Source organism: Colius striatus, chromosome 1 (genome assembly GCF_028858725.1).
Source record: "Colius striatus isolate bColStr4 chromosome 1, bColStr4.1.hap1, whole genome shotgun sequence".
NCBI lineage: Eukaryota > Metazoa > Chordata > Aves > Coliiformes > Coliidae > Colius > Colius striatus.
In genome coordinates, this window is record NC_084759.1 from 171947590 (window position 1) to 171971169 (window position 23580).

At 39.0% G+C, this 23580-nt stretch overlaps 1 protein-coding gene across 2 annotated transcripts in view; it reads right to left on the reverse strand.

Annotated features, from left to right (window-relative positions):
* XPOT (exportin for tRNA) overlaps positions 1–21976 on the reverse strand; it is a 29069-nt gene extending 7093 nt beyond the window's left edge. The window contains exons 1-18 of one of the 2 annotated variants that reach the window (XM_062016765.1): positions 21885–21976; positions 18136–18269; positions 15622–15704; positions 14423–14479; positions 12822–12891; positions 12025–12243; positions 11304–11488; positions 10770–10938; positions 9251–9487; positions 8888–8926; positions 5889–5951; positions 4800–4924; positions 3888–4032; positions 3611–3730; positions 3350–3444; positions 2454–2523; positions 1786–2024; positions 201–486 (exon numbers count right to left, since the gene is read on the reverse strand). In XM_062016765.1, coding sequence (XP_061872749.1) covers positions 201–486; positions 1786–2024; positions 2454–2523; positions 3350–3444; positions 3611–3730; positions 3888–4032; positions 4800–4924; positions 5889–5951; positions 8888–8926; positions 9251–9487; positions 10770–10938; positions 11304–11488; positions 12025–12243; positions 12822–12891; positions 14423–14479; positions 15622–15704; positions 18136–18195 — 2262 coding nt within the window. In that variant the 5' untranslated portion in view covers positions 18196–18269; positions 21885–21976. The remainder of the gene's footprint in view (positions 1–200; positions 487–1785; positions 2025–2453; positions 2524–3349; positions 3445–3610; positions 3731–3887; positions 4033–4799; positions 4925–5888; positions 5952–8887; positions 8927–9250; positions 9488–10769; positions 10939–11303; positions 11489–12024; positions 12244–12821; positions 12892–14422; positions 14480–15621; positions 15705–18135; positions 18270–21884) is intronic. The other variant, XM_062016772.1, reaches the window with a different exon arrangement.
* Between the last annotated feature and the right edge of the window lie 1604 nt (positions 21977–23580).

Below are 23580 nucleotides of genomic sequence, written 5' to 3' on the forward strand. Positions count from 1 at the left end.
AGAAAAATATTCATTTAATTACTGCAAGTCCAGTAACATACAATTGTGGTTGAAAATCATGTTTCTCAGTAGCAGCCTTAGAAATATACTTATTTACTGTGAGATAAGGCTCTTACACACAGCTATTTTTCTGGTTCCAGAAAAAAAAAAAAGAAGCAACAGCAACACTTCAACCTTAAAATACTTAAACAATACCATACCTTAAACTTAGCTGTTATTTGGTTTATAAGAGGAATGAATTCTTGAAGATCTTTCGCTTCACAATCTTTAAGCATGTGTTCAGAGGCAGAAGGAATGAACGGAAGTACTTCTTCCTCTAGACAGATAATCATACGGTGAAGGAAAGTGCGGACACCACCTCTCAGAACTTCCTTTTGTAATGGACAACTGAGAGCTGGTAAAAATGTTTGTAAGCAGTCCAGATAGACCTCTGAGCAGCCACATTGTTTTACAGTTTGTTTATTGCTGAAAGCCTTGCTGGTTCGACTGTAAAAGCAACACACCAGGTTTTGGGTAAGCTCATGTTCCATTACAATGAAGAAGCAAGAACACAGAGAATGACATTTGTGTTAAAACCCATGCACTAAAGGAGAACATTGCATTTCATGAAATGGGAGCATGACGTTGGAAGCAACTAACAGAACTATTTGATAAGAAGTAAACTACTCTTTGGCAGTTTGAGAATTAAATCCTAATGACTTACAAACAACACAGAGTTGGGCAGAGAGGAACCTCATGAAGTACAACAAGGGCAAGTGCAGAGTCCTGCATCTGGGAAGGAATGACCCCATGCACTAGTTCAGGCTGGGGATTGACCAGAGGAGCAGCTCTACAGAGAGAGACTTGGGAGTCCTGGATGATAACAAACTAAACATGAAACAGCAATGTGCCCTTGTGGCCAAGAAGGCCAATGGCATCCTGGGGGATGTCAAGGAGAGTGTAGTCAGCAGGTCGAGGGAGATTCTGCTACCCCTCTACTCTGCCCTGGTGAGGCCTCATCTGGAATACTGTGTCCACTTCTGGGCTCCCCAGCTCAACATGGACAGAGAACTTCTGGAGAGAGTCCAGTGCAGGGCCACCAAGATGATCAGGGGACTGGAACATCTTCCTTATGAGGAAAGGCTGCAGGAACTGGGGCTGTTTAATCTAGAGAAGAGGAGCTGAGGGGAGATCTCATTAATTTTTGGAAATATCTAAAGGGTGGATGTCAGGAGGTTGGGACATCCCTTTTTTCTATTGTATCTAGCAACAGGACAAGGGGTAATGGGATGAAGCTGGAACACAAAAAGTTCTACTTAAACATAAGAAAGAGCAATTTACGGTGAAGGTGAGGGATCAGTGGCACAGGCTGCCCGGGGAGGGTTTGGAGTCTCCTTCCTTGGAGGTCTTCAAGACCCACCTGGACATGTTCCTATGCAACCTGATCTAGGTGAACCTGCTTCTGCAGGGGTTGGACAAGATGATCTCTAAAGGTCTCTTCCAATCCCTACTATTCTACGATCTATGAACATACGATTATAATGGCTCAATGCAGTTATTTGACGAAGGGAATAGATGCTTGCTCATTATCAACTCGCTTAATCTTCTCTGTATCTACACCCACAGCAGCCTTTTTTACGGAGATTTAACCCATTTTTTGGGCGACTATAAGAAATTCTACCACCACTGGTAGATTTTCTAGGTCTATAATGCACAGGTAGAAACTCAGCCCCTCCTTCCAACAAATCCTTTTTATTTCCCTTATACTCAAACCAGGAAAACACAGAGTCACTGTGCTGTACTTACCTAGCAAACCCAACAGCATGATTGAGGCAGTCAGCCAGAGCCATCTGTCTGTCTTCATCTTGTGCCATCATCAGTTTTTCTAATAATACTTTGAACTTCTCCATCAGTGGAGTCAACAAATTCCTCATTAGAACCTGTTTTCTTTCTGCCGAGTACTCACTGTTAACTATTAATACTCCAGCTGTTTCATAAATGAAAAGTTGATCATCACTGCTTAACAGAGCCTGGTAACCATTTTCCTAAAATGGAAGACAACAGGAACAATTCACCAAATGTCCTTTATCAAAGCTGTCTTCTTAAAGTTTAAATATGGTACCCTTTCTTTAATCATGCCTAAGTAACCTCTATAGTACATTTACAATAGCTTTATCCTCTTTCTACTTAAGTAGAAGCATCAAATAGAGATAAAAACGGTTGAAGAAACAAATATTTTTCTACAGTTTAGATAGTCTTCTATTTATACACCCATTTCTAGTCTATACTCCCAGAAACTCACATAAAGATTATTAAAATTAGGTCCAAATATAAGCATGCAAATGATCTCACAGCAAAAATGCAGGGCAATTACTTGTGTTTATGTGCTGAGCTTACTATTCAGTAAATACTCAAGCACACCAATGAGTCGCTGCAAACCTTATTTATTACAAAAATCTGCTGTAAATACTCACAGGAGGAGAAAGTTCCAGCAAGTCCTGTATTCTATTCAGAACATCTTCAATAAAGGGATTCATCTGCTTACTGAAGTAAAACATAAGTACATAACAGTATTTAGAAGCATCTGAATTTTTACAGGTTGCCTGATATTTCACTTAAGCTGTAAAACTAGACATGAAACTACCTTCTCAAAATTCAACCCCACTTTAAGTGTCAAAGTATTGTTGTAGAAAAATCTGGCTTATGGTGGCTATGGTAGGCCAAATACATACAGGGCATAGCAGGAAATAAACATTTCTTTCTTCCTTTCATTTTTGTTTTGTGTTTTTGTTTGCTTGTTTGTTTTCTTAGAATGCATAAACAGCCTCACCTATCTGAGTGAAATATTTTCAGTAATAGTTGAAAAATAAGATCCTTCTGCAATCTGAAACACCTTGGAACACCTCCCACTTCTACATTAAATACATGCCTGTGAGAAGACCAACAGGATAGGACCATTTGAAGGGCTCTAATACACCAAAATAAACTTCATCAGTATAAGCTCTGTAAATACTCAGAATTTATGGTCAGGGATATGGAAGAGTTACTCTTGGGAGTCTCCAAATCCACTCACTCTCAGCTCTGCTCACTGAGGAAAAGCAGGACATACATTTATACTGTTAATAAATTTTAACATCTAATCAAAATAAGCTAAGTGCATGTATTCCATTTCTTTGTTCTGTGACAAAGTTTTCCACTGCAACATTAGTATTACACAAGAGGCCAACCCTGTCAGAGCATCATTTTGATACATTACTTCCTTGCAGTCTGTTTGAAGCCCATCCTGTTTCAATGACAATCGTGACATACAAAAATGTTGTGTATGGTAAATTCAGTGTTATTTGGATACATTTGTAACAGCTTTACTCACTTAAGAGACTTGACAAATCTGGAGAAGAGGTAAGCCGTTCGACTTCGTACTTTGGGACTGGTATGACGAAGACCACGGTGATCTAAAAATGCCATCTGCAATCAAGAAAGTATCTCAGTTTTAGACTCCCTAAACAGGTAGGAGGGCAGAAGCTAATCATCCAACAATTTGAGAAATCCAGCTTCTTTAGTGAAAAATAAAAAAAACTTCCTAAGTCTAAATAACTTATGTAGTAAAAACTGTAAATGAGGTGCAGCTCACCAGAACTGTTGGAATGTGCTGAGGTTCAACAGCAAAGAATTTTTCATATCTAACCACCGTTTCAAAGAATTCCAGGGTCACTGATGTATGTTGATAGGCACTAACACCAGAAGTCACCAGCTACAAATAAAAGCATTAGCAAGTTAGTACTTGATCCATTTATAACACCAAACTACAGCGTTAGCAATGGCTCTGATAATTAAGATGAGCCATTTGACCTGGAACGTTCCAACCTTCCTTTTTATTTTTAAATAGCTCCAATAACACACACACTTACCGTTCTCATCATGTCTTGTAAAGCTGTAGCTTTTGTAACATCACCAGAGAAGTGAGCACCATGAGATACAGGAAGAGCCTCAGCCAACATATACAGCAGCCTTATTGCTACTTCTACTTCCATAAATCGTGTAGTCTGCCAATTCCTAGAGAAAGAATATAAAGATCGTGTTGGCCTGTAGTATGAAATAATCCCAATTCTACCATATTAGTGTTTTCTTTTGAGCCTTCTTCAGATGCACAGCATAAAAGAATCACAGATTTCAACTACGAAATACAATCTAAGACGAAGGCATTTCTTGAAGTGCTTACTTAGGTAGAAAACCACCTACTATGACAGTGGGCAAGCCCTTCAGCTTCACTTAAAAGGAGGGCCTACTAAAGAGCAAGGTACAAGGAAGCCACCAACAATACTGGATTCCCATTTGTATACCCATAACTGTCCTAGTCAGGCAACCAGTATATATTTACATGCATAGTTTTCAGGATTGGTTCTGGTCTTTCTGTAAAAAATATTTCACTTTTTTGGTTCCCCCCTCCACCCCAATCCAACCTCACTTTTCTAATACCAATATCACATAAAATTATTTGCCACATCTCAAAGCGGTTTCTTGAGGTGTAAAGATCTGTCCAAATGGCTGTTGCTGTGTGGGTAAACGATAAAGATCAAAAAGCATCTCTGGGGAAAAAAACCCTGTCATTTAAGGTTACAAAAAGAAAGCCTTTCTTTCTAAGCATCTGAGTAAAAGATTATGCAAAGTCATGTTTATCATGAAATTTTAACAAGTGAATGCTATCAAAATTGGCTTTGCCTTGCTATAGTCAACTCACATTCATCCCAACTCTGACAGTTACAAAGGGCAAAAAAAAAAAGCTATGGGCATTGCGTGAACAAGTTGAAAACCCAACTTACTGAAGTGTAGTGTTAAAAACTCTGCGCACAGATGCCAACAGTAACTCTGGTGAGACCTGAGCAAGTCTATCCAGCAACAGTTTCAATTGTTTTCTGTACTCCACAAACATTGCTTCATCTTCACCCTACAGAACATTCACATTAGTGAGGTCCATATTGTCATGTTTAAACTCAACCACAACCACTTCAGACAATTACACCTAAACCAAAAACTTGAACATACAAGAACAGTATACCACACCCAGAAAATTCAGTGATGCTCACCCTGTGTTCCTACAACATAACAGCAGGCTCCTTTTTTGGCTGGTGGCAATATGTTGAGATCCACTGCATTCAGTCCAGAAACATACTAAAAGTTTTCCAAACTGAAAACTACCCAAAAGTACAAGAAAGAAAATGCTCCTGGCAAGGCCTTATTGACCCAGTTCTTGAAAATTGACTCGCTCCACAAACATGTTTTTTTCTCAGCATCTAGCTTAGTATTAAAATTACACTGACAAGAAACATTTATGATGGACTGCATACAGTTTAAGTTAACCTTTTTAAGACTACAGCTCTCCAAAGAGCCTGGAGCAAAAGTAGGTCTGTTTAGCACATCCAGTCATCAATGCTGTTTGACAGAGATGTAAGCATGGGAGGAAAGTGAAATCAAAGACACTTTACCACTTTCACTTTATTTTTGCAGATGTTTGACCATGTAGATCAAGTAGCAGTTCTTAAAGAATTTCATAACACAATGTTTCTCAAATCTTTTTGCAAGACAGAACTGATATGTAGAAACACGTGAATCCATGCTGAACAAGCCAGCTCTACTTGCCTAGGAACAGTTCTGCACAAATACAGTTAGAAATATTCTGTTAACTGAACTGGCATGGATATCCCGTTACTATATTGTTTTGTCCTATGCAGATGTGCCCAGAGGTTAAAAAGCTCTCCACATAGGAAAAAGAAAAAAGTATCAGCCTATAGATCTTTGCTTCCTACTTTCAAATCTCTAGTTTATCTTAACAATGGATTTCAAAAGCATGAACAAGTTTTACTACTTGTACTTTAAGTTGCATTTCTCTGTTTATTCATACAACACAATACCTCATTTTCAAAGTTATATTCTTCATCGTATGTCAACTTCTTCATAACAGCCAACATGATTGCCTAAGATTAAAACACAAATGTAAATTTAGACGCAGACTAATGATAAGAAGAAATGGTTGAAATCCTACACTAAGGGAAACACTAAAGCATGTTAAATGTTTACAAATATTTTAAATCCCATTTGAATTTTTATTTTCAGGGTTTCAGCAGAAGTAACAGTCCAAATTAAAACAGATGGAATATATCCAAACAATACACAGATGCCGTTCTAGATACACAGCACTGATGACTTGGAGTTCACTCTCCAACGGCATCATCTGGCTTTGTTTCCTGCTTGTAATCTGTGCTGCTGGGTTCACACTGAAAACAACAATCGACTGAACTAGGCAGAGGAAGCTAAACAAGTTGTCCAAGATCCTGCTTGAGAAGGGAAGGTCAGCTTAGCCGTACACTTCTCTAATGGCTGAATATCCTTGAAAATTTTTTTTTGTGACAGGTTAACAACCTGAATTGGTTCAGCAAAGAATCCAAGACTAACAGCCAGGAGCAGCAAATAAGTAAGAAAAGCAAAACCTTCCCTTTTCAGCAGATACAAGTTAAAAATACCAATGTGCAATTTTACCATAGTAGGGATTGCTGATGAGTCCTAAAACAGCACTAAAGACTTTATCTCAACTCTACTAGAGTCTCAAACTCTAAATGTATCACTTTGACCTTACTAAGCATTTACGAGTTCAGGTTTTTAGAACTATGATTTAATGTTTAAAACATATGGAATACTCAATTCTATTCATGCTTCCCAGGATGGAAAGAAATTGGATTGACACGGCTGGCTAAAATGTGTTTTGAAAGATATTATGCTTTGATTTTCACTTTAACTTTTGTTCAGGGGAACCTACAAAAATGTGCATTAAATTTAAAATAATCCAGATGGACAGAAAGCTATCCTGAATCATTAAAACTGAATCTGAGGCAGACAATTTTATATCTATGACAACAGTAAAGTGTTAGAAGTCCAAAAGTAGCAACAAATAATGGAGCAGGACATATCCTTGTATCTATTACAAGGAACAGGTTCACTGAGAAGACTTGTAAATCATATGAGGTATTTGATCAGTGTTACAGAACACTTGATCACTACACCTACTGCCAGCTGAAAAAGTAAACATCTTTTTTCCCCCATAAGGGTTAAATTCAGTAGTCAAAAATTAGAAACTATGGCAAATTAAAATGCTTTTCAGATCAGCAAGGATTTGATTATCATTTGGTAATTCCCTTCCAGTACTGGAGATTCTGAATGTGCTTTGTCACAAATTTCAGACAAATAAAGAAGGGAACGAGGTAAATCGAAATAAAACGTCTGTCAAATGAATCACAGTAACAGATTTTTCACTGTAAGCACAAAACCTGAAGTTCTTTAACACCAAATGGAGCAATGAATTAAACTTAGGCTATTGAGTTGAAATTCTTGGTCATCCTGTAGAAACAGACACTTGTAGTTAGTTTGAGGAAGAACATGGTCGAAGAGCAAGAATGCGTTCAGACTTCCTGTCGACATAAAGTGTCAATGTTATCTGTGAGAAGTCTCTCCATAAGAAGTGACATTAAAGAATTAAAATAATTGCAAAACATTCATGTGATGTGCTTGTAGGAGATGTGCTTAGAAACATCTGTCATTTTAAGAATTAAAAATGTGATCCCTCTGATGAGAAAAAGTTTTGGGACTTTAAAGGCACAGTAAACAAGATCCCCTTTTTCCTGTTCAAATAATAAAATTGAAAGTGAAAACTTCTTAGGTGTAAAGCTTTAAAGAAATGTTGCTAAGCACCCATACATGTCTTAAAACAGACAATAAGATTTAGACTCTTTCCAAATGCTTTCTTCTGACAAGTTGGACAAAAGAAGAAAGATTGGTATGATCACTTCTCAGCTTAACCAAATCCTCAGGAAATGCTCAATACAATTATAAAATAATTTGAAGAGAAAATTCTTCAGTATGAAAACAAGTTATGAAAATAACAGATTTTAGGACAGTAACACATTCAGATTCAGTGCACTGCAGAAGTAATTAGGTTTGATCCTGTTACAAGAACAAGAGATTCACAGCAACAAAAAGAAAAATTCAGCCACGTTAGTAGCTTCTCTTACTGTGTTACATCATCCAATTTAAACAGACATCAGACAAAGCTGGATCAAGATAATCTACACTGCAATTATCCAAATTCAACTTTTCATGTTGGAACAGGTACAGAATTCAGTTTTCTTTGTACAGGAAAAGGAATCTCAGCTGTCAGCTGTATGAGCTTACAGAATACCCACACCAAGCTAACCAGTTCAACACCTAAATTAGTACATACATGTTGCTGCAGAATGCTCATAGGGAAAACACTAAAAAAAGGACTGTGCTCAAAAAACCAAACAAGTTTGCTACCTCCAAAACTGGACATAAACCTTGTTTTACTAAAGTTAATGCTTTATATATAAACTTAAGTTTATGCATAAACTCAAGCATATAAACTTAAGCTTAATGTATAGTTTAATGCAATGCTTAACATATAACTGCTCATTATACTTGAATTCCTACTTCTTTCATAAGTCTAACTTATGACACTCTCAAGTGCTGAATTTTATAAAAACCTTTCCCATACAAAGCTTCAGGAAAAAAAATACTAAACTCTTCTTCTATCTTAAGAACATTCTATCAACAATAGAGACCATACAGGAGCTTACCAATATATGCTTAAGAGTTGCTTGGGAAGATCAGTTCTAAACTAGCTTTCATCTTCATACACAATTCAATATAGGTTTACTATTTTAAGAAACAGCAGAAGATGGAACATATTATCCTTAATTTTAAGTCTTCTCTTTTAATTATTGTCACATGCACATTTTAAGGCATATAAATAAAATATGACTTGTTTCAGCAAAATGAAAGGTTCTGACCTAACATGTTCTTGAAAAAAATAAAGAACCTATACTAAAAAGCAAATGCTTACCTCTACGTTAGCTTTTTGTTGGTCTGAAAGTGCAGAAAGCTGTAAAATAAATTTCAAGTGTTACTTTTTGTATAGTAACTCCTTTATTACTGGCTAATAGTAAAAGATAGATTTGGTTTAACAGCCATATGATCTGCAAGCTTTCTTTCCATTTAACACAAGATTTAACCCAATTTCTTCAGATTTCTAAACAACACTATAGAAATAGTATGACCACGACCACTAAAGATACTGAATACTAATTAGTAAAAAAATTTATTTGGCAAATCAGCTTGCATATAGTATGAGAGTTGTATATTCCCACAAAAATCAAACAAAACCATACATCAAAAGTAATATTAAATTGAAGCCAGGTATCTTTACTTGTTTCAAGATGTGAAGGTAGTCGTAACAAAAGCCAATGATATTAGATGAAATGTCATCATCTTCATGAATAAGTAGTTGCAACATTAGGGCCACTTTTGCTTCAATAGCTTGCAGAGTGTCTTGAGCACTCTTCATGTCACCATTTTTTATCAGTTTAGTCCAGCTAGCTATTAATGCTTGCCCCATCCCATTGACCAGCTTAGAAAATCTGGCCAGAAAATCCACATCATCTTCCTGCAAGAAAAGACATTTAAAAACATGATTAAAAACACTAGTAAAGCTCACTTTTAAGTAGCAAGAACTTATAGACTGTAGTACCAATATCTAGTATATGCAAGTAGCAAAACCAACATTTATCTCCAAGATAGAAGTACAGTAGCTGGGTTTGTTTTCCCCGAGGAATGGAGAGAAAAATAAAACCAATGCCAGATTTAGCTGTCCTCCATTATACAAGAGGAGCTCGCTTCACCTCTTCAGATTAGTTTTTCTTCCTACTTTACAGCAAGAAGCAGGTTCCAAGTAGAAGCAGCAGCAAACAACTACCAAAAATTTTAGGCTGTATAAAAGGAAAAAAATTTTGGTGGAAAACTTCAAAGAATTAACATCTGTAGCTCACTTCAGAAATACTGATAATAAGTAACTTTCAGTACTGCCTGTAAGAGGTAATATTAAAAATGTATTGCTTGCTTTTGCAGAAATACATTGACCAAAATTGAGAAATATCCCTAGACCAGTCACCCCAAACAGATGCTTTTGCCCCCTGCCATAAACTCTACAAAAGTAAAAGAACAAGTCTTCCTCAGAAAGACAGAGGCAATATTTTTAGAGGGACAATTCCTAAACCGATGAATACGTATTTTCTTCATTTTAGTAGGAAAACAAATTTGACAAAGGCTTCCACATGAAGAGATAACTGTCTTGCAATCTAAGTACTACAACTTCATTAGGACTCATTCCTCTTTCTCCGTGGCAAGTAGCAAATAGCTGTTCCCTAAACACTGCAACTGCCAGGGAACGCGTAGTTGGTTAGTGAGTATATTTTTCCAGTTTATAGATGAGTTTCAAGCCTCATGTCTGATGATGTAGACATGCAGAACAGCATACACATTCTTAAGAAAACTCTTTCCCACACCTAATTACGTACAGTTGATCTCAAGTCTCATACTAGAAAAATCTACTTTGGCTACAGTACCTATCATTCAGAAGAGAAGATTTCAGACAATGAAACACAGAAGCAGCATTAACAGTAAGCATAACACACTTTAGGAGTGGAACAGAGGAGTTACAAAACACCTTGCTTTTGAAAAAAAAAATGCTGAGGACAAACAAAATAAGGAATATTAATATAAAGCTGTTAAGTATAAGAAAATGATAAGCAGCCTTTAGCTCTGATGCAGAAGCACAACTAACTTCACCTAACCTGTGGAGTTAGTTTTATAGTTTTTTGTTCATTTACTTATTTAAAAAAGGTCAGAGACCTATGACTCATTCCTATTGTAAAAATCAAAACACAAACCTGATCAATACTGAAGAGGCCAGCAGACTGCAATACTTGACATAAAGATTCAACCAATTTTGTTTTATCAATTGGGTCCATTCCCTTATTTACAATTTCAAACAAACAATCACAGGCTTCTTCCCGGAGAACTTCCACAGACATGTGACCTAGCAGCATATTTATAAACCTTTAGAGAAAAAAACCAAAAAGTTCATTTTCACATGTACACAGAAGCATCACACAGAAGCATCACATTAAGTGCATATTTACAATGGTTTATTTTTTATAAGACAGGTTTAAAGTCTGCTGTACTCACTAAACACAGTATTTTGCACATTTTAAGGAGAAACCACCAAACTGTAGTGTCTCTTTGGCCCTTAGAGCAGCTTGTCTTGCAAAGTCAATCACTCTACTAGAAACCCTAAAAATTCTAAGACTTATCTTTAATTGAAGTTCTTTTTCAAATACAAGTCTTAATTCTGTTTCATAGAAATAAACTGAGCATGCTGTGGAGGTTATTTTTGCAAACACATTCTACTGAAACCCCCTTACCTTTCATTGGCTATCAGGCTCAAATCTATCCAGGATACATAAGCTCCAACTACTTCAAGGCACTGACATGTCAACTCTGAGTTATTGTATTGATAGTTTTGTAAGATTTGGTACCATGATTCCACCAAACTTGGAATGCACTGTTCCCTCATTGTATCTTTTAATAAGGTGTTCCTACGAGCTTCCTATCAAAATAGGAAAAAGGATAAAATCAGTCTTGTGGTAGATTAGCATCTTGTCAAACTAGCAATATTTTTGTATTCACTATCACTTGTCCTAGCAAGATAAATCAGAATTTCAAAGAGAAATAAAACCAAAATAGCCTTGCGTTCACTTTTTTTTCCTACAATGCCCAAACACTAAGTAAAGGCAGACAAAGGGGAAAAGGCCTATATATCAAATGGATTTTTGATGTTATGACTCTAAAACAGGCACTAGAAAAAAAAAAAAAAAAATTAAAACTTTCAAATATAAATTGGTCAACTCAGTCCATTAGTTTTTGTTTTCTAGCTCTTACAGCAAAAAATATATTAACTGGGAAGTATGAAATCCTAAAAAGCATTAAGCAACATCTGGGTTTCGGATCTCAACCACTTAATGTCTCTAAGGCAGAGAGGTCATAGGAGAAGAACAAACATCTCTGCAAGCCTTCTGCTTTAAAGAAAGAAAACCCCCTTCCTGTAAATTTAAAACAAACATTACTGTAAAAATAACAACTTGCCTCTGATGTATGAACAACATCACGGTCTACCAGCTCAGCATCAACAGCCATCAGGATTCTGAGGTACATATCCACACCTCGTGGATTAAGGTCAACTACTGATAGAATATCAAAAAAAAACTTGGGCCATTTTGTGAGATATTCAGTAACAAAAAGCAATGCAAAGACTTGTGCTGCTTTGTTGCGGATAAAAGTCTTCTCAGGCTGGGGGTTCAGCATCTGGTAGAAAGACGACATTTTATTTGCATAGTCTCACAACATTAGAGATGAATCATACACGCTTGTTGTATACATACATGCTGTAGAGTGATTAATGTACTGGCTGAGATCAATAAAAAGCCTTATCTTTCCAATGATTTTGAAGAAAATTTAACTGAATTGAAATGAAACAAGGAAAACATTTAATAAAAGAGTTAGGCCAGGGAGGGTCTTAAAACCAGAATTACTGTTCCTCCTACAGACACTCAGGAACATCGGAAATCTGGATTGGATCTTTCTAAAGGGAAACTTAACACTTCTTATTTCACACACAACTGATTAAACCATAGTCATTACCTGACACCACATTTTTATATTCAGTAGTAAGTTCAAGCACAATCTTCTTTACAACATCCCATGGAAAGAACTTCTAATAAAGATTAGCATGTCAAAAGCTTTTAGCCATCAGAAACCATGTATCTTCATAAAGCCATCTTTAAACTCATATAACAGTTCAAACATTTGGCTCATGCTTAATGCCTTTTGTTGACCTCCTAATAAGTCTACTATGTAAGACTATTGTGAAAGGACATACTTACCTGTGCTTGCAGCCATGTTATGAGTGTTTCCCTAATTAACTGTTGCTGGACTTCGGTAAGCTCGGAGTATCTGAAACAAAGCATAATTAGATCAAAATACAAGTGTTTTGTGACATGCACAACATTCAGTAAGGCAAAACCTCTTCATATTATACAGAATCCTGCACATTAGTGTAAGCAAAAGATTTCTAGAAAGGAATTTACACAGCTATTTGCATGTTAAAATTTTGAATCGAAGACATACAAATAAGGGAAAATATTTTGCCCATATTAATGGATTACATTTTGAGGCAATACTGCCTCCTACATTGGCATAGGAACTTGAAATTTTGCAGGAAGGCTGCTCTATGAGGGCCAGGACTTATCACCCTAATAAAAACACAAATTCGACCATAAGCCATAGGGAGAAGGAAGACACATCTGTACATGCTCCGACCTGTTTGCTACACATTGAACACTGTCAACAGGGAGCACAAGGAGGTCCTTCACTGATCTGACCTAGAGTATATTCATTTTTAGATATAAGCCAAAACAAAAAAGCAAACAAGTAGTTCTGCTTGAGCTCATACATACAGTCTAGGCAAATTTTTACATTATATGCAGCCCATCTCAGATACTACCCACACAACGCGTTTCTTCCCAGGACTAGCTAAGAACAGAACACTCTCCTTGCAACGGAGCTAACTATAGGTTTGGTACAGTCCTTGACAGGAATGACTGCAGAACATGAATCTGGTGTTCCTGTCGTAAGTAACTATCCATCAAGGAGAAGAAAAAAGCAACTTCACTGAAAATACTCAAAGAAAGTAAGAAGCAAGAAAACAAGAGAAACCATACTTCAGCAAGCAGGTGTCAAGAATGACACAGGCACAGGAAGAGGGACAATGAGGCAAAATTAGGTAAGTTAAAAAAAATAAACCACAGAAAGTTCCATCTTTCATTTTTGCTCTGATACATAATTGTGAATATAAAGCCATAAAAGACATCTTATTCCTATCTTAAGCCTGACCCACATCTTCAGTGTACTGCAACTGGTCACAATGATGTCCCAGGGGCAGACATCTTTGCCGTGATGACCAAAGAAGCCAGAAGTGTGGAAAAAAAAAAAACCCAGTTCCATATTATTTCAGAGTATTTTTCCCTAAAATTATGTTTCTATGAAAACACCACTCAGTGAAAAGACTACTTTCTCTTAGCATCTCTGCCATGGTTATTGAATGAATAGGTCTTTGTCTGAAGTCCAGAACTCTGTACTGAGCAAGGCTGCTGCTTGCATGAGTCTTTTTTGCAAAAATCAGCGAGAGTACAAAGAAAGGTCTGAATCTCCAGAAAGCAGTGGCTAAGTTTCAAGTAATCCTTAGTCACTGGGTCTGTGTTGGGCCACACACGGGTGTTAGGCTAGCTAAATGGAGCATGCTACTCAAACCCCAACTATTATTCTCGCAAGAAAAGGTGAAGAAATACAAGAAAGTCCTCCAGACCAGATTGAAGCCATTTCAACCACTACACTGAGGTGATAGATACCATTTTAAGTTTCTTTGTAAGCAGAATAAAAAGGAAAAATTAAATTGATGTGTATGGCTGATGTCAAGATTACTCACTTGAACTTAATTTGATGTTCCAGAACTTGAAAGCAAAAGAACTTGATATGATCATCACTAGAACATAAAATAAAAATCTGTTACTGGCAGTGCTATGGTACACCTCTCAGGGAAGAAAAAAACACCTCATGAAATATTACAAGGCCATTCTTTTAACAAATCAAGAACTACTGCGCACCACCGGAAAATGCTCCTGCTGTTACTTTAAAGCAAAATACTCAAGCAGCTCATTTGGTGAAAACAAGCAACTGTCAAACTAATATTTGATATAATAATCCTGTTTTTATACAGCCACTAATTTGTTATGGTTTGATTTCAGTATCAAACATACAATAGGATAATACCTATTGTAATCCGCCTTTATAAAACCTGTCAGGCTTCAAGGACATTGTACTAACAGGCCTCGAATGTAAATACAAGTCATACATTACATTTTAAATAACAAAGCTAAGGACAAACTAAGGTATAGATTAGAAAGGGACATTCCACATGCTATACAATCTATGTGAGTTTTTGTCTTTTTAATCTAAAAACTGTAACAATCATAACTTATTCTGGTAAATATTATAAAGTAGTGTTTCAAAACACTGGGCAGTTTCATTAGTTACTGAGTACTCTGATGGAGCTGGACATTTTGACAAATCTTTTACCAAAAAAAAAAAGCATTCACTATAAATCACTGTTGTTATTCAAGATATATACATTCCTCAGTTTCCTTCCAACCTGAGTAATGCTGTGATACAGCAACAATCTACTGTTTGAAGTCTATATACACAATTTTGTGCAAAAATGGTGGTAATAACATACTCTTTGCATCCTGAAAAATGGGAGGGCTTATTCAGTTGAAAAGTGGCAAGGAACTACTTTGGAGATTACTGCAAGTAAAGCCTATAGTTGCATATTGGGAAATTCTCGACACTCATCTCTTCCCTAAAAGCTAGCACTAGAACTAATTCCCTTTCCCTGGATTTCGTAGAGTAGCAGTCTTTGGACTACTAAAGCAATACAGAGTTTTACTTATACATTGCTCTTCCTTGAAAAGCATTATTCAGAAGCCATGGGTCAACTACGACAGTAAAACTAGGACAAAGATGATAATAACTGTCAGCAATTTACAGTTTGCCTATTATGCTGTAGAGTTAAAATCAGACCCAAACATATTAGTAATGAAAATTAGAAATGATTTTTATCTACGTTACCTGTATATACTCTGAGCTAATGCTTCTGCACACACTTGCCAAGCATCCTGAGATATCTTCAGCTGCTCAAAGTAAGCTAGGGCCTGCAAACATCCAAGTAAGCTTCATGTAAAAAAAGAACAAGCCAACCTCACAGACATTTCATTCACACTTAGACTTACATTTAAACAGCTCTCCTTCAAAAATCAAACAGTATTTGGATACATCCAAGTATTTATACAGCTCCCTAACAACCATCACACAAGAGAGTTTCTGCAAATGCTAATATCATAGGCACCTAATTAGACTACATATTCAATACAAATACTTTTGTTACTTGAATTTAAAACTCAAAATCAGAAATGCTGAGGTTAGAAAAGACCTCTAGAGACAAGGGTGAGTAGATGAAGTTGCTCAGGGTCTTTCCATTTAGGTGGAAGTTCACATCCATGTTAAAATGCCTTCCACAACTTCTAAAGAGAAACCAATTTAGATTTTTCATTGAAAACAACTAGCTATTTTTGTTGTACCGCTTTGGCTGTATTTGACACCTTAAGCTCAAGAAACATTCAAACAATAATCACCTGACAATTGCAGTTTATGGATCTATTACAGACAGGGGCAAAAACTTCTACTAAATTTTAGATTATGAAGTTGCTTATCAGAGCTTCACATTGAGAAGCTTTTGACAACAGCTGACTTCATCCACTTCCTTTAAGATTTAGTGTGTCCTGTTTCAGAAAAGGAAAGTAATTTTTGAAACGAGATCAGATCAACATTATTTTAACTCTATGGGGTGGGTTGGCTGGAGTTTTTTTATTTATTTATTATTAATTCATAATTAGTTCTACTTGATAAAAGACTTCAGAGATTTCTCATCTGTAGACCCCCTCCCCAGATTCCTTAGATTTCTACTCCTCCTCATTTATAGAGCCCAAATCCCTATCCTCATTTACTATTTTCTACATGCATGATTTGGACTTTGAGTTACAAATGAGAATTGCAAGCAAAGAATTAAAAGTATTTAAAAGTGCCAATGTCCTATTATCTGTTGTGCAGACACCTGTGAGCAGGAGGCCTTCGAGAAGCCTTAAGGGAGCTTTAAAGTGGGAAAACAGTTACGTTTTGCATATAGACTGCAGGACTGAGCAGATAATTCAAAACAGTTTCAGCAAGGCCACAGTGCCCAAAGTGAGATAAATTCTTCACTAATAATGAAATTAATATTACACTTAACTGTGTTCCTCAGCTCTCCACCCAAATAATGTTGAATGTCTCGTTGTATTGCATGTGTAACAGTGAGGGGGAGAGTTCATTTTTCTGTCAGTATCAATGGAGTGTTCTTTTGTTTTTTTTGGGGTGCGTGCATTGGGAGGAGAGCTCTCCCGTGCATCCAGTGCTGCAATAAACTAATGTCGGCTTTCTAAACTATAAAACCAGTTTGGAGAGTGCTTTCCTGTTACATGTTTCACTCAAGTAATATCCCAAAGTAATTATTCAGGGAGTTGAAAGAAGTTCTTAGAATGAGTATTTACTTCCTGTAGGTAACACTGGTAATTTTCTTATACTGAATAGTTTTACTAGAAATCATTTGATATTCCATTTATAGGTTACATCTTACATGATTAGTGAAAAGGTAAGTCACTTTTTACTTAAAATATTTGAAAGCTAGGCACACTGCATTGTTAAAAGATCAACACATCTATAGGCTTAAAATTTTATTGTGATAGTTGATTAACAAAACACTAAAGATTAGCTACATCCATCCTTCCAAACAGGACAAACACTCAGAATTGACCTACTTAACAGGCTGCTTAGCAATACTAGGCTGCATCAAACTTGTGTTTTCAACTTTCTAATACATCCTAGGATTCGTTTTATGAACACAAATCCAAAATATTAACATCCTCATTTCTGAAAGATTTTACTGGAGGTTATCTTTTAGACAGTTGAACCACCCTGAAAATCCATCACTAAGCAGAAAAATATTTACTCATTAAACAGTTACATAAATTGTAATGCCTTTGCTCAGGAGCACCTCTTGTAAAGGAACTGTTACCCAAGTATCAGGGTTACTTAAAACTCCTCTATGCCTCACTACAGTTAAACACAAGCATTTCATTAAAAGATACTAAAGGTAGGTAACCCATTCAAATTACAAAACAAATCAAACAACAAAACAAACATCATTTAAGAACTGAAATGGCAATTGCAGACAACTCACTGTTTCCAGTGGTTGCTTTTCATTCTATTGGAATCTACACAAGAAGCTGAGCAAAAAGTATAAAGAACCAAAAGGACTGAAAAAGTTACGAGTCCAGAGAAATAAATTCTATACAAGTGTAATTTCACAGAACTGATAACGTGACCTTCAGTTTACATGTTGACTTGGTTTCACTCTTGGCACCATGAGCCACGTGTATTGGTTAACCAAAAACACCCAGCAAACCCTCAATCCCTCATCCAAGAATATATGAAACTTTTGCACTGAAACAACATCCCCAATGATTAGAGATAAGCAAGTTAATTACATACTCTTTGTCTGAAGTCTGCATCAGCATTTGGGTTTAGTCCTAAAAGGGCTTGTTCATCCATCTCTATCGCTATACTTTTTGTTTCCTACTTCTAACTGGTTTGCCCACTTCTTCTACAGGGGAAACTACGATCATCTGCAAATAGAGAAAGAAAAAATTTATTTGTTCAGTAGAACAACAAAGATTAAAAGCAGGACAGCAAACAGCACAGAAGTTTGCCCACAAACCTCAAACACATAGTATGAGCTTCACTAAAACACGAATGCACATACTTCCGATACAGATATCAGAACTCTAAGGCCTTTAATCAATTTTTAGTAGTACTAAACTTCTTATTGAATAAGGAAAATTTGAAGTGTCCATGTATTTCGTCTCTCTTGAAGAGCCAGTATCGTCGTAACTAACAGAAATGGCACGATGTGTACTATTCAACTGAAAGGCTTGAACAAATTTCAAGCACACAGAGAAGGTTTCATCAAGATGCGACATAAGCATAAATCAGCTACTAAAAGGATAGACCACTGTGCTTTTTTCCTACCACAAACTTTACAAAATTCCCTACTCATCTCTAATATTATTAAGATGCATCATAAAACCATTTATGAAGTATTTCCCCTAGGGGGACAAAGCCATTAGGAGGCCTTTCTTCTAAAACAAGCATACATAACAGAAGTGTCTTAGAAATTAACCACATAATACATCATACTGAGCTGTTAACAACATTTTCTACTTTTTCATCTAATGAGTACTGATTTACTAGCCATGATTTTTATGTAAAAAAACCAAGTGGAAAATTAACAAGCAAGATAAATATTCTAAAGATGATGTGCCTCTACAGGCTGCTCTGCGATGCTCTGGTAAAACACAGAGAATTAAAAAAAAAACAACAAAAAGCAACCCTACTAGGATGCTGTGAAACAGCAAGAGGGGTCAAAAATTCATCTATCTTTCAAAGCCTCACCTCCCTCCATGGTAACATAGTTAATTAGGCCTGAAATGAGGCCTTGTTACATAAGTATGTAGGAGGTAGGGAACAGGAAGACAGGCAAGAGGAAGAGATGAAATACAAAGGAGCTGTGGTTTGAAGCTGCCTACATGCCTATAGGTAGAACTTCTGATTTCTTAGTATCGTGTGACTCGTGCATGCTCCACTGTTCGCCCTCCCCCACTGGGAGAAAAGTGACACAGTGACAACTGACAGCAAGCACGCCAGAAAAGGACAGACCAAAATTTAACATAGTAGCGGACAAATGTTTCTATAAAACCCACTGCAGAATATGCTACAACTAAACGCCTCACCAAAAACAATTCAACAAGTAAAAATGACTTCCTACCAAAGAAAAAAAAAAAAAGCAGGTTGCAGAAGTACAGAAATGAGAAAATCTGGAAGAAAGCAACAAATCGGGGCAAAACAAGCTTTGAACAGTGCCTTACGACACAGAGCAATTCTGCTGACGGTCAAAACCTGTGGGGATTATAGTAGCTCTCCTGAGTCTTCTCCCTCTGCAGCCCCAGCCTGTTTTCCCAATAATCAACATACAAAACAGCCAGATTAAGCTAAAGGTAAAATGCTGCAGGGAATTCTTCTTCCCCCCCCCAGTTTTTGATTAGGATCTGGTCCAGAGTTAAAGTTTTTTAATATACAGAAGTATATTTTGGGCATTATTTTCCTGCTGCCATCACTACATTATTAGTTCAAAAGGTAACAATCTTCTTCACCTGGGCAACAAGTTTTGCTATTAAAAACAACCTGGCTCATGCACTCTCTTCATTTGTTTAGCTAACAGTAATATCAACCAGTTCTACTAATTTTGTACATGAGCATATTTAAGATATCATCTTCTACCATATATCCTTTTCAAAGAGTTTCGGCTTGAGTAAAACCCTAGAGGACACTTAATGAGACAGAATATTTGAATGAGCCTTTTGAGAAAGCTATCAAAACAGCTTCTCATGCTCTATGGTTGTTGTTAAGCAGGTAACATTTCCACCACAAACGTTTTACCAGGCACTTACACTTCAAAAGCAAAATCAAACTGCAATTTTAAAGGTATTTACTATTTATTTCCAAAATCTATTAAGAGACACAGTCAGCCATAACATTGATTATGTCATTAAAGCAAGATTTATTTATAAAAAAATAATCAATAACATGAATAGCTAATATGCAGCTGTGTAGAAAGTACTGTCTTTTTTTTGTTAAGTAGTACACTGTGTGTGGTGGTAAACTGATCTTATTGTAGTCTGGAGGGTGTAGTTCCTTAACACTGAAGTCATGCAGGTATATCTGTCTCTCAGGATATTTTATTTCCTTTCACATATTAAATGCTTATAAACACATTTGATGGTAGAGACCACTTTCATACAGGAAAATGAGGAAAAAAATATAGTCACACTTCAAGCCGGGAAGACTGCCTTGTCTAAAGCACTAATGAAATAATGCAGTCAAAGGTGTGTAACTTGGTTTCAGATATGCCCTAATGAAAGCATTGAAAGCATTTTAACTGCAGGTGCTAACCACAGGAATAATTAGTAATTAAAGAATACTAAATTTCCAGTACTCATTTTATGTATCTACAAGATTATGATAGCACACAGGCTACCATGACATGCTTCAATTTAATCTCCTCAAGTTTTCTCTCTAATAAAACAAAAACGGTAAAAGATCATCTTTCACATTCCTTTTTGATCTCTGTTTCGCTTGATACAAGTCTTGAGCACATTTACAGACTCTTAGGCTCTAGAGCCTTGATGCTGACCTGACACGCATAAAATGAACATCTATGTAGTTTCAGCTACTTCAAAAACTTTTTGACTGGACTAATGTGTTTTTTTTTTCCTTGAAGGGACACATTAGGTCTTCGTTTCAAGCACATTCTTACTGACCAGGAATTCCCTGGGAGGAGTAAGGCCTTCTTGCCCTCCCCCCCACCTTAACATGCGACTTGGTCGAAGAGCCCAGCCTCCTCTAGCTGGAGAGCCAACTCCACTGCGTGGCTCAACGTCTCAGCCGAGGAGGACGATCAAGCATGAACACCCCATCGCGTCCAGATCTGTGGCGAAGACAGGGGGGCTGCAACTTAAGCCCTTCCCGGGTCTGCTGCGGAGTGACAAAGCAGTCCTGCAGCACCCGGCAGCAGCTCTCTCACGGCGGGACGGCGGGGAACCGCCGTACTGAAGCACGTCGAGAGCAATGGAATATGGAGGTGCGGGGGAGGTCCCTCCCCTCACGTTGCCGTTTAAGAACTTAGGGTTACTTCCTTCGCGCACCAGAGCCGTAACGGAGGACGGCTACCGAGGCAGCTCCCTCAGCACACTAACACAACCGCACCGTAAGCTACAGCGTACATTAGAAAAGAAAAATCCCGGTATCTTTCGCGGCCGCACGTACGCTCTCCCAGCCCCCCACCCGCTCACAGAGGACTAGCCCAGCGGGCACCATCCGAATGCGGCATCGCCCACTCCTCCAGCCCCGGGGCTGGGCGGATGAGGAGGCTGCGGCGTTTCTCCCCTTCCCCAGAGCTTCACGGCTGCGGAGGAGGCGGCGGCGCCGGGCTGACTGGAACCGGCCGGGTGACTCGAGGGAGCCCGCGCCGCCAGCTCAGCGGCGACGCCCGCGGGCGCCCACACCGCCCCTTCCCCGCCGCGGCCCCCACTAACGGCCGGGAAGGCCCGGCACCCCCCTACTGCCCCTGAGCCGAGTCACCCCGCGCCGCGTGTCCTGCCCCGTCTCCCTTCCACCCCCGTTACCTTCCCGGTCACTCCTGCATCGCGGCGGCGCTGCCGGCTCCCACCCCAACAGCTCCACGGCCGCCACGAGCATAGGGAACGGGCCAAGCCAGGCCGCGCCGCCTCGGCTGGCGGCGGGAGGAGGAGGAAGAGAAGGGGGACGCCCAGGGGAGGCGCCGCAGCCCTCGCGCGTGCGGAACAGCCTCCACGCCCCCGGGAAGGGAAGGAAAGCTGCCTCTGCCCCCGCCCCTCAGCCCGCCCGGCCGCCCGCAGCAGGGCAGCAGCACCTTAGGACTACAGCTCCCAGGGTGCCATGACCTGCCGCGCTCAGCTCCCCTTCCGGCGAGACCGTCAACCGTAGGGCACGCCGGGACGTGCCGCTCCCCGGCACCGCGGCACCCTGGGAGCCGTAGTCCCGCCCTCCAGGGCCCGGCACCACCGGGACCGCGGCGAAGCCTCGGGTTGCTGCCGTCCCGCGGCACTGTGAAACCAGCTTCACCGATTTCATAAACTGAGACGGGCCCGGGCCGCCCCTAGACTCTCTCCGGGATGCGGAGATCGTGCTTTGTCAGCGGCAGCGAGGCGGGGAACGGCTGTGCCTCTACAGATTCGTGCCCAGTGTGCAATAAGCCAATCTACACAGAGAACCGAGATACTGCTTGTTTCGTATCTGCGCAGAGATGGGTGGAAGGGGATAGTTCCACAAAGCCAGCAGACCCAACAGTACATTCCACACTCTATTTATACAAAATCCTGTATCATACATTGTTACTTTGTTTGATGGGTCCTCTGGAGCCCGGTTTGTATATTTGCATCAGCCCCCTGGTACCTGATGAGGCAGGGGGTTCTATCAGTCTCTGATTGTTCTTCAAGAATACAGTCATTAAAACATACATATAAAGTAACTAGGCCCACATCAGCGAGCTGTTGCTAATGATCTCAACCCCTTGGGTAGGGAAATCTATCACTATTCTGGGACATCCTTTAAGAGGGCGTGTTCATTTTTATCTCACTTCCATGTTTATTTCTATCAACACCATCTCAATAGTAGCTCTAACTACAAAGTACCCATGGCTTGTATATACCATTTTAGTCTATGATCTCTTTATCTGGTTACAAAGCTGGTGCCAGCTCTGCAGTCAGGACCAGAATGGCCCGACTGGTGACTGTCACGAGGGTGGAACAGAGCTCCTGTGCTGAGAAGCGTGGGCTCGCCCATGAGTGATCCGGCTGGTGTCCACCAATGCGACGTGCCTTCTGCAACTTGGTCTGACACGAAGCAGTATCTACGGGGGCTGATAATGTGCGTGACTGTACAATCTGACTTAAAGGAGAAAAAGAACAAGTGCAAATAATTGCAGCAACGAGACACAGCTCTTTACAAAGTCGCTGCAGAAATTTATTGCCGTTATGGTGCTTTTTCAAAGCAAAACTCGTTCACATCTCGTGGCCGTGGCAGTGCAGCTTTCGAGGACGTGAGGTGCACACCACTGGAGACCCCAACTCGCCATCAGTGCGGGGCCCTTCCTAGTTCGTGGTGCACAGGGCCGCGGGTCTGAGTACGGTGTGAGGGCCGACCGGCTGCGAAAAAGAGGATCCCACCAAAATGAGCTGGTAGGGGGATCCTGAGGGGCAGCCTCTGGGTAGCCAGCAACCCCAGTGTCTTCCGGGATCACGAATGAGAAAGGTTCCGCCAGCGGCCCTCCGCTGCCTGGCA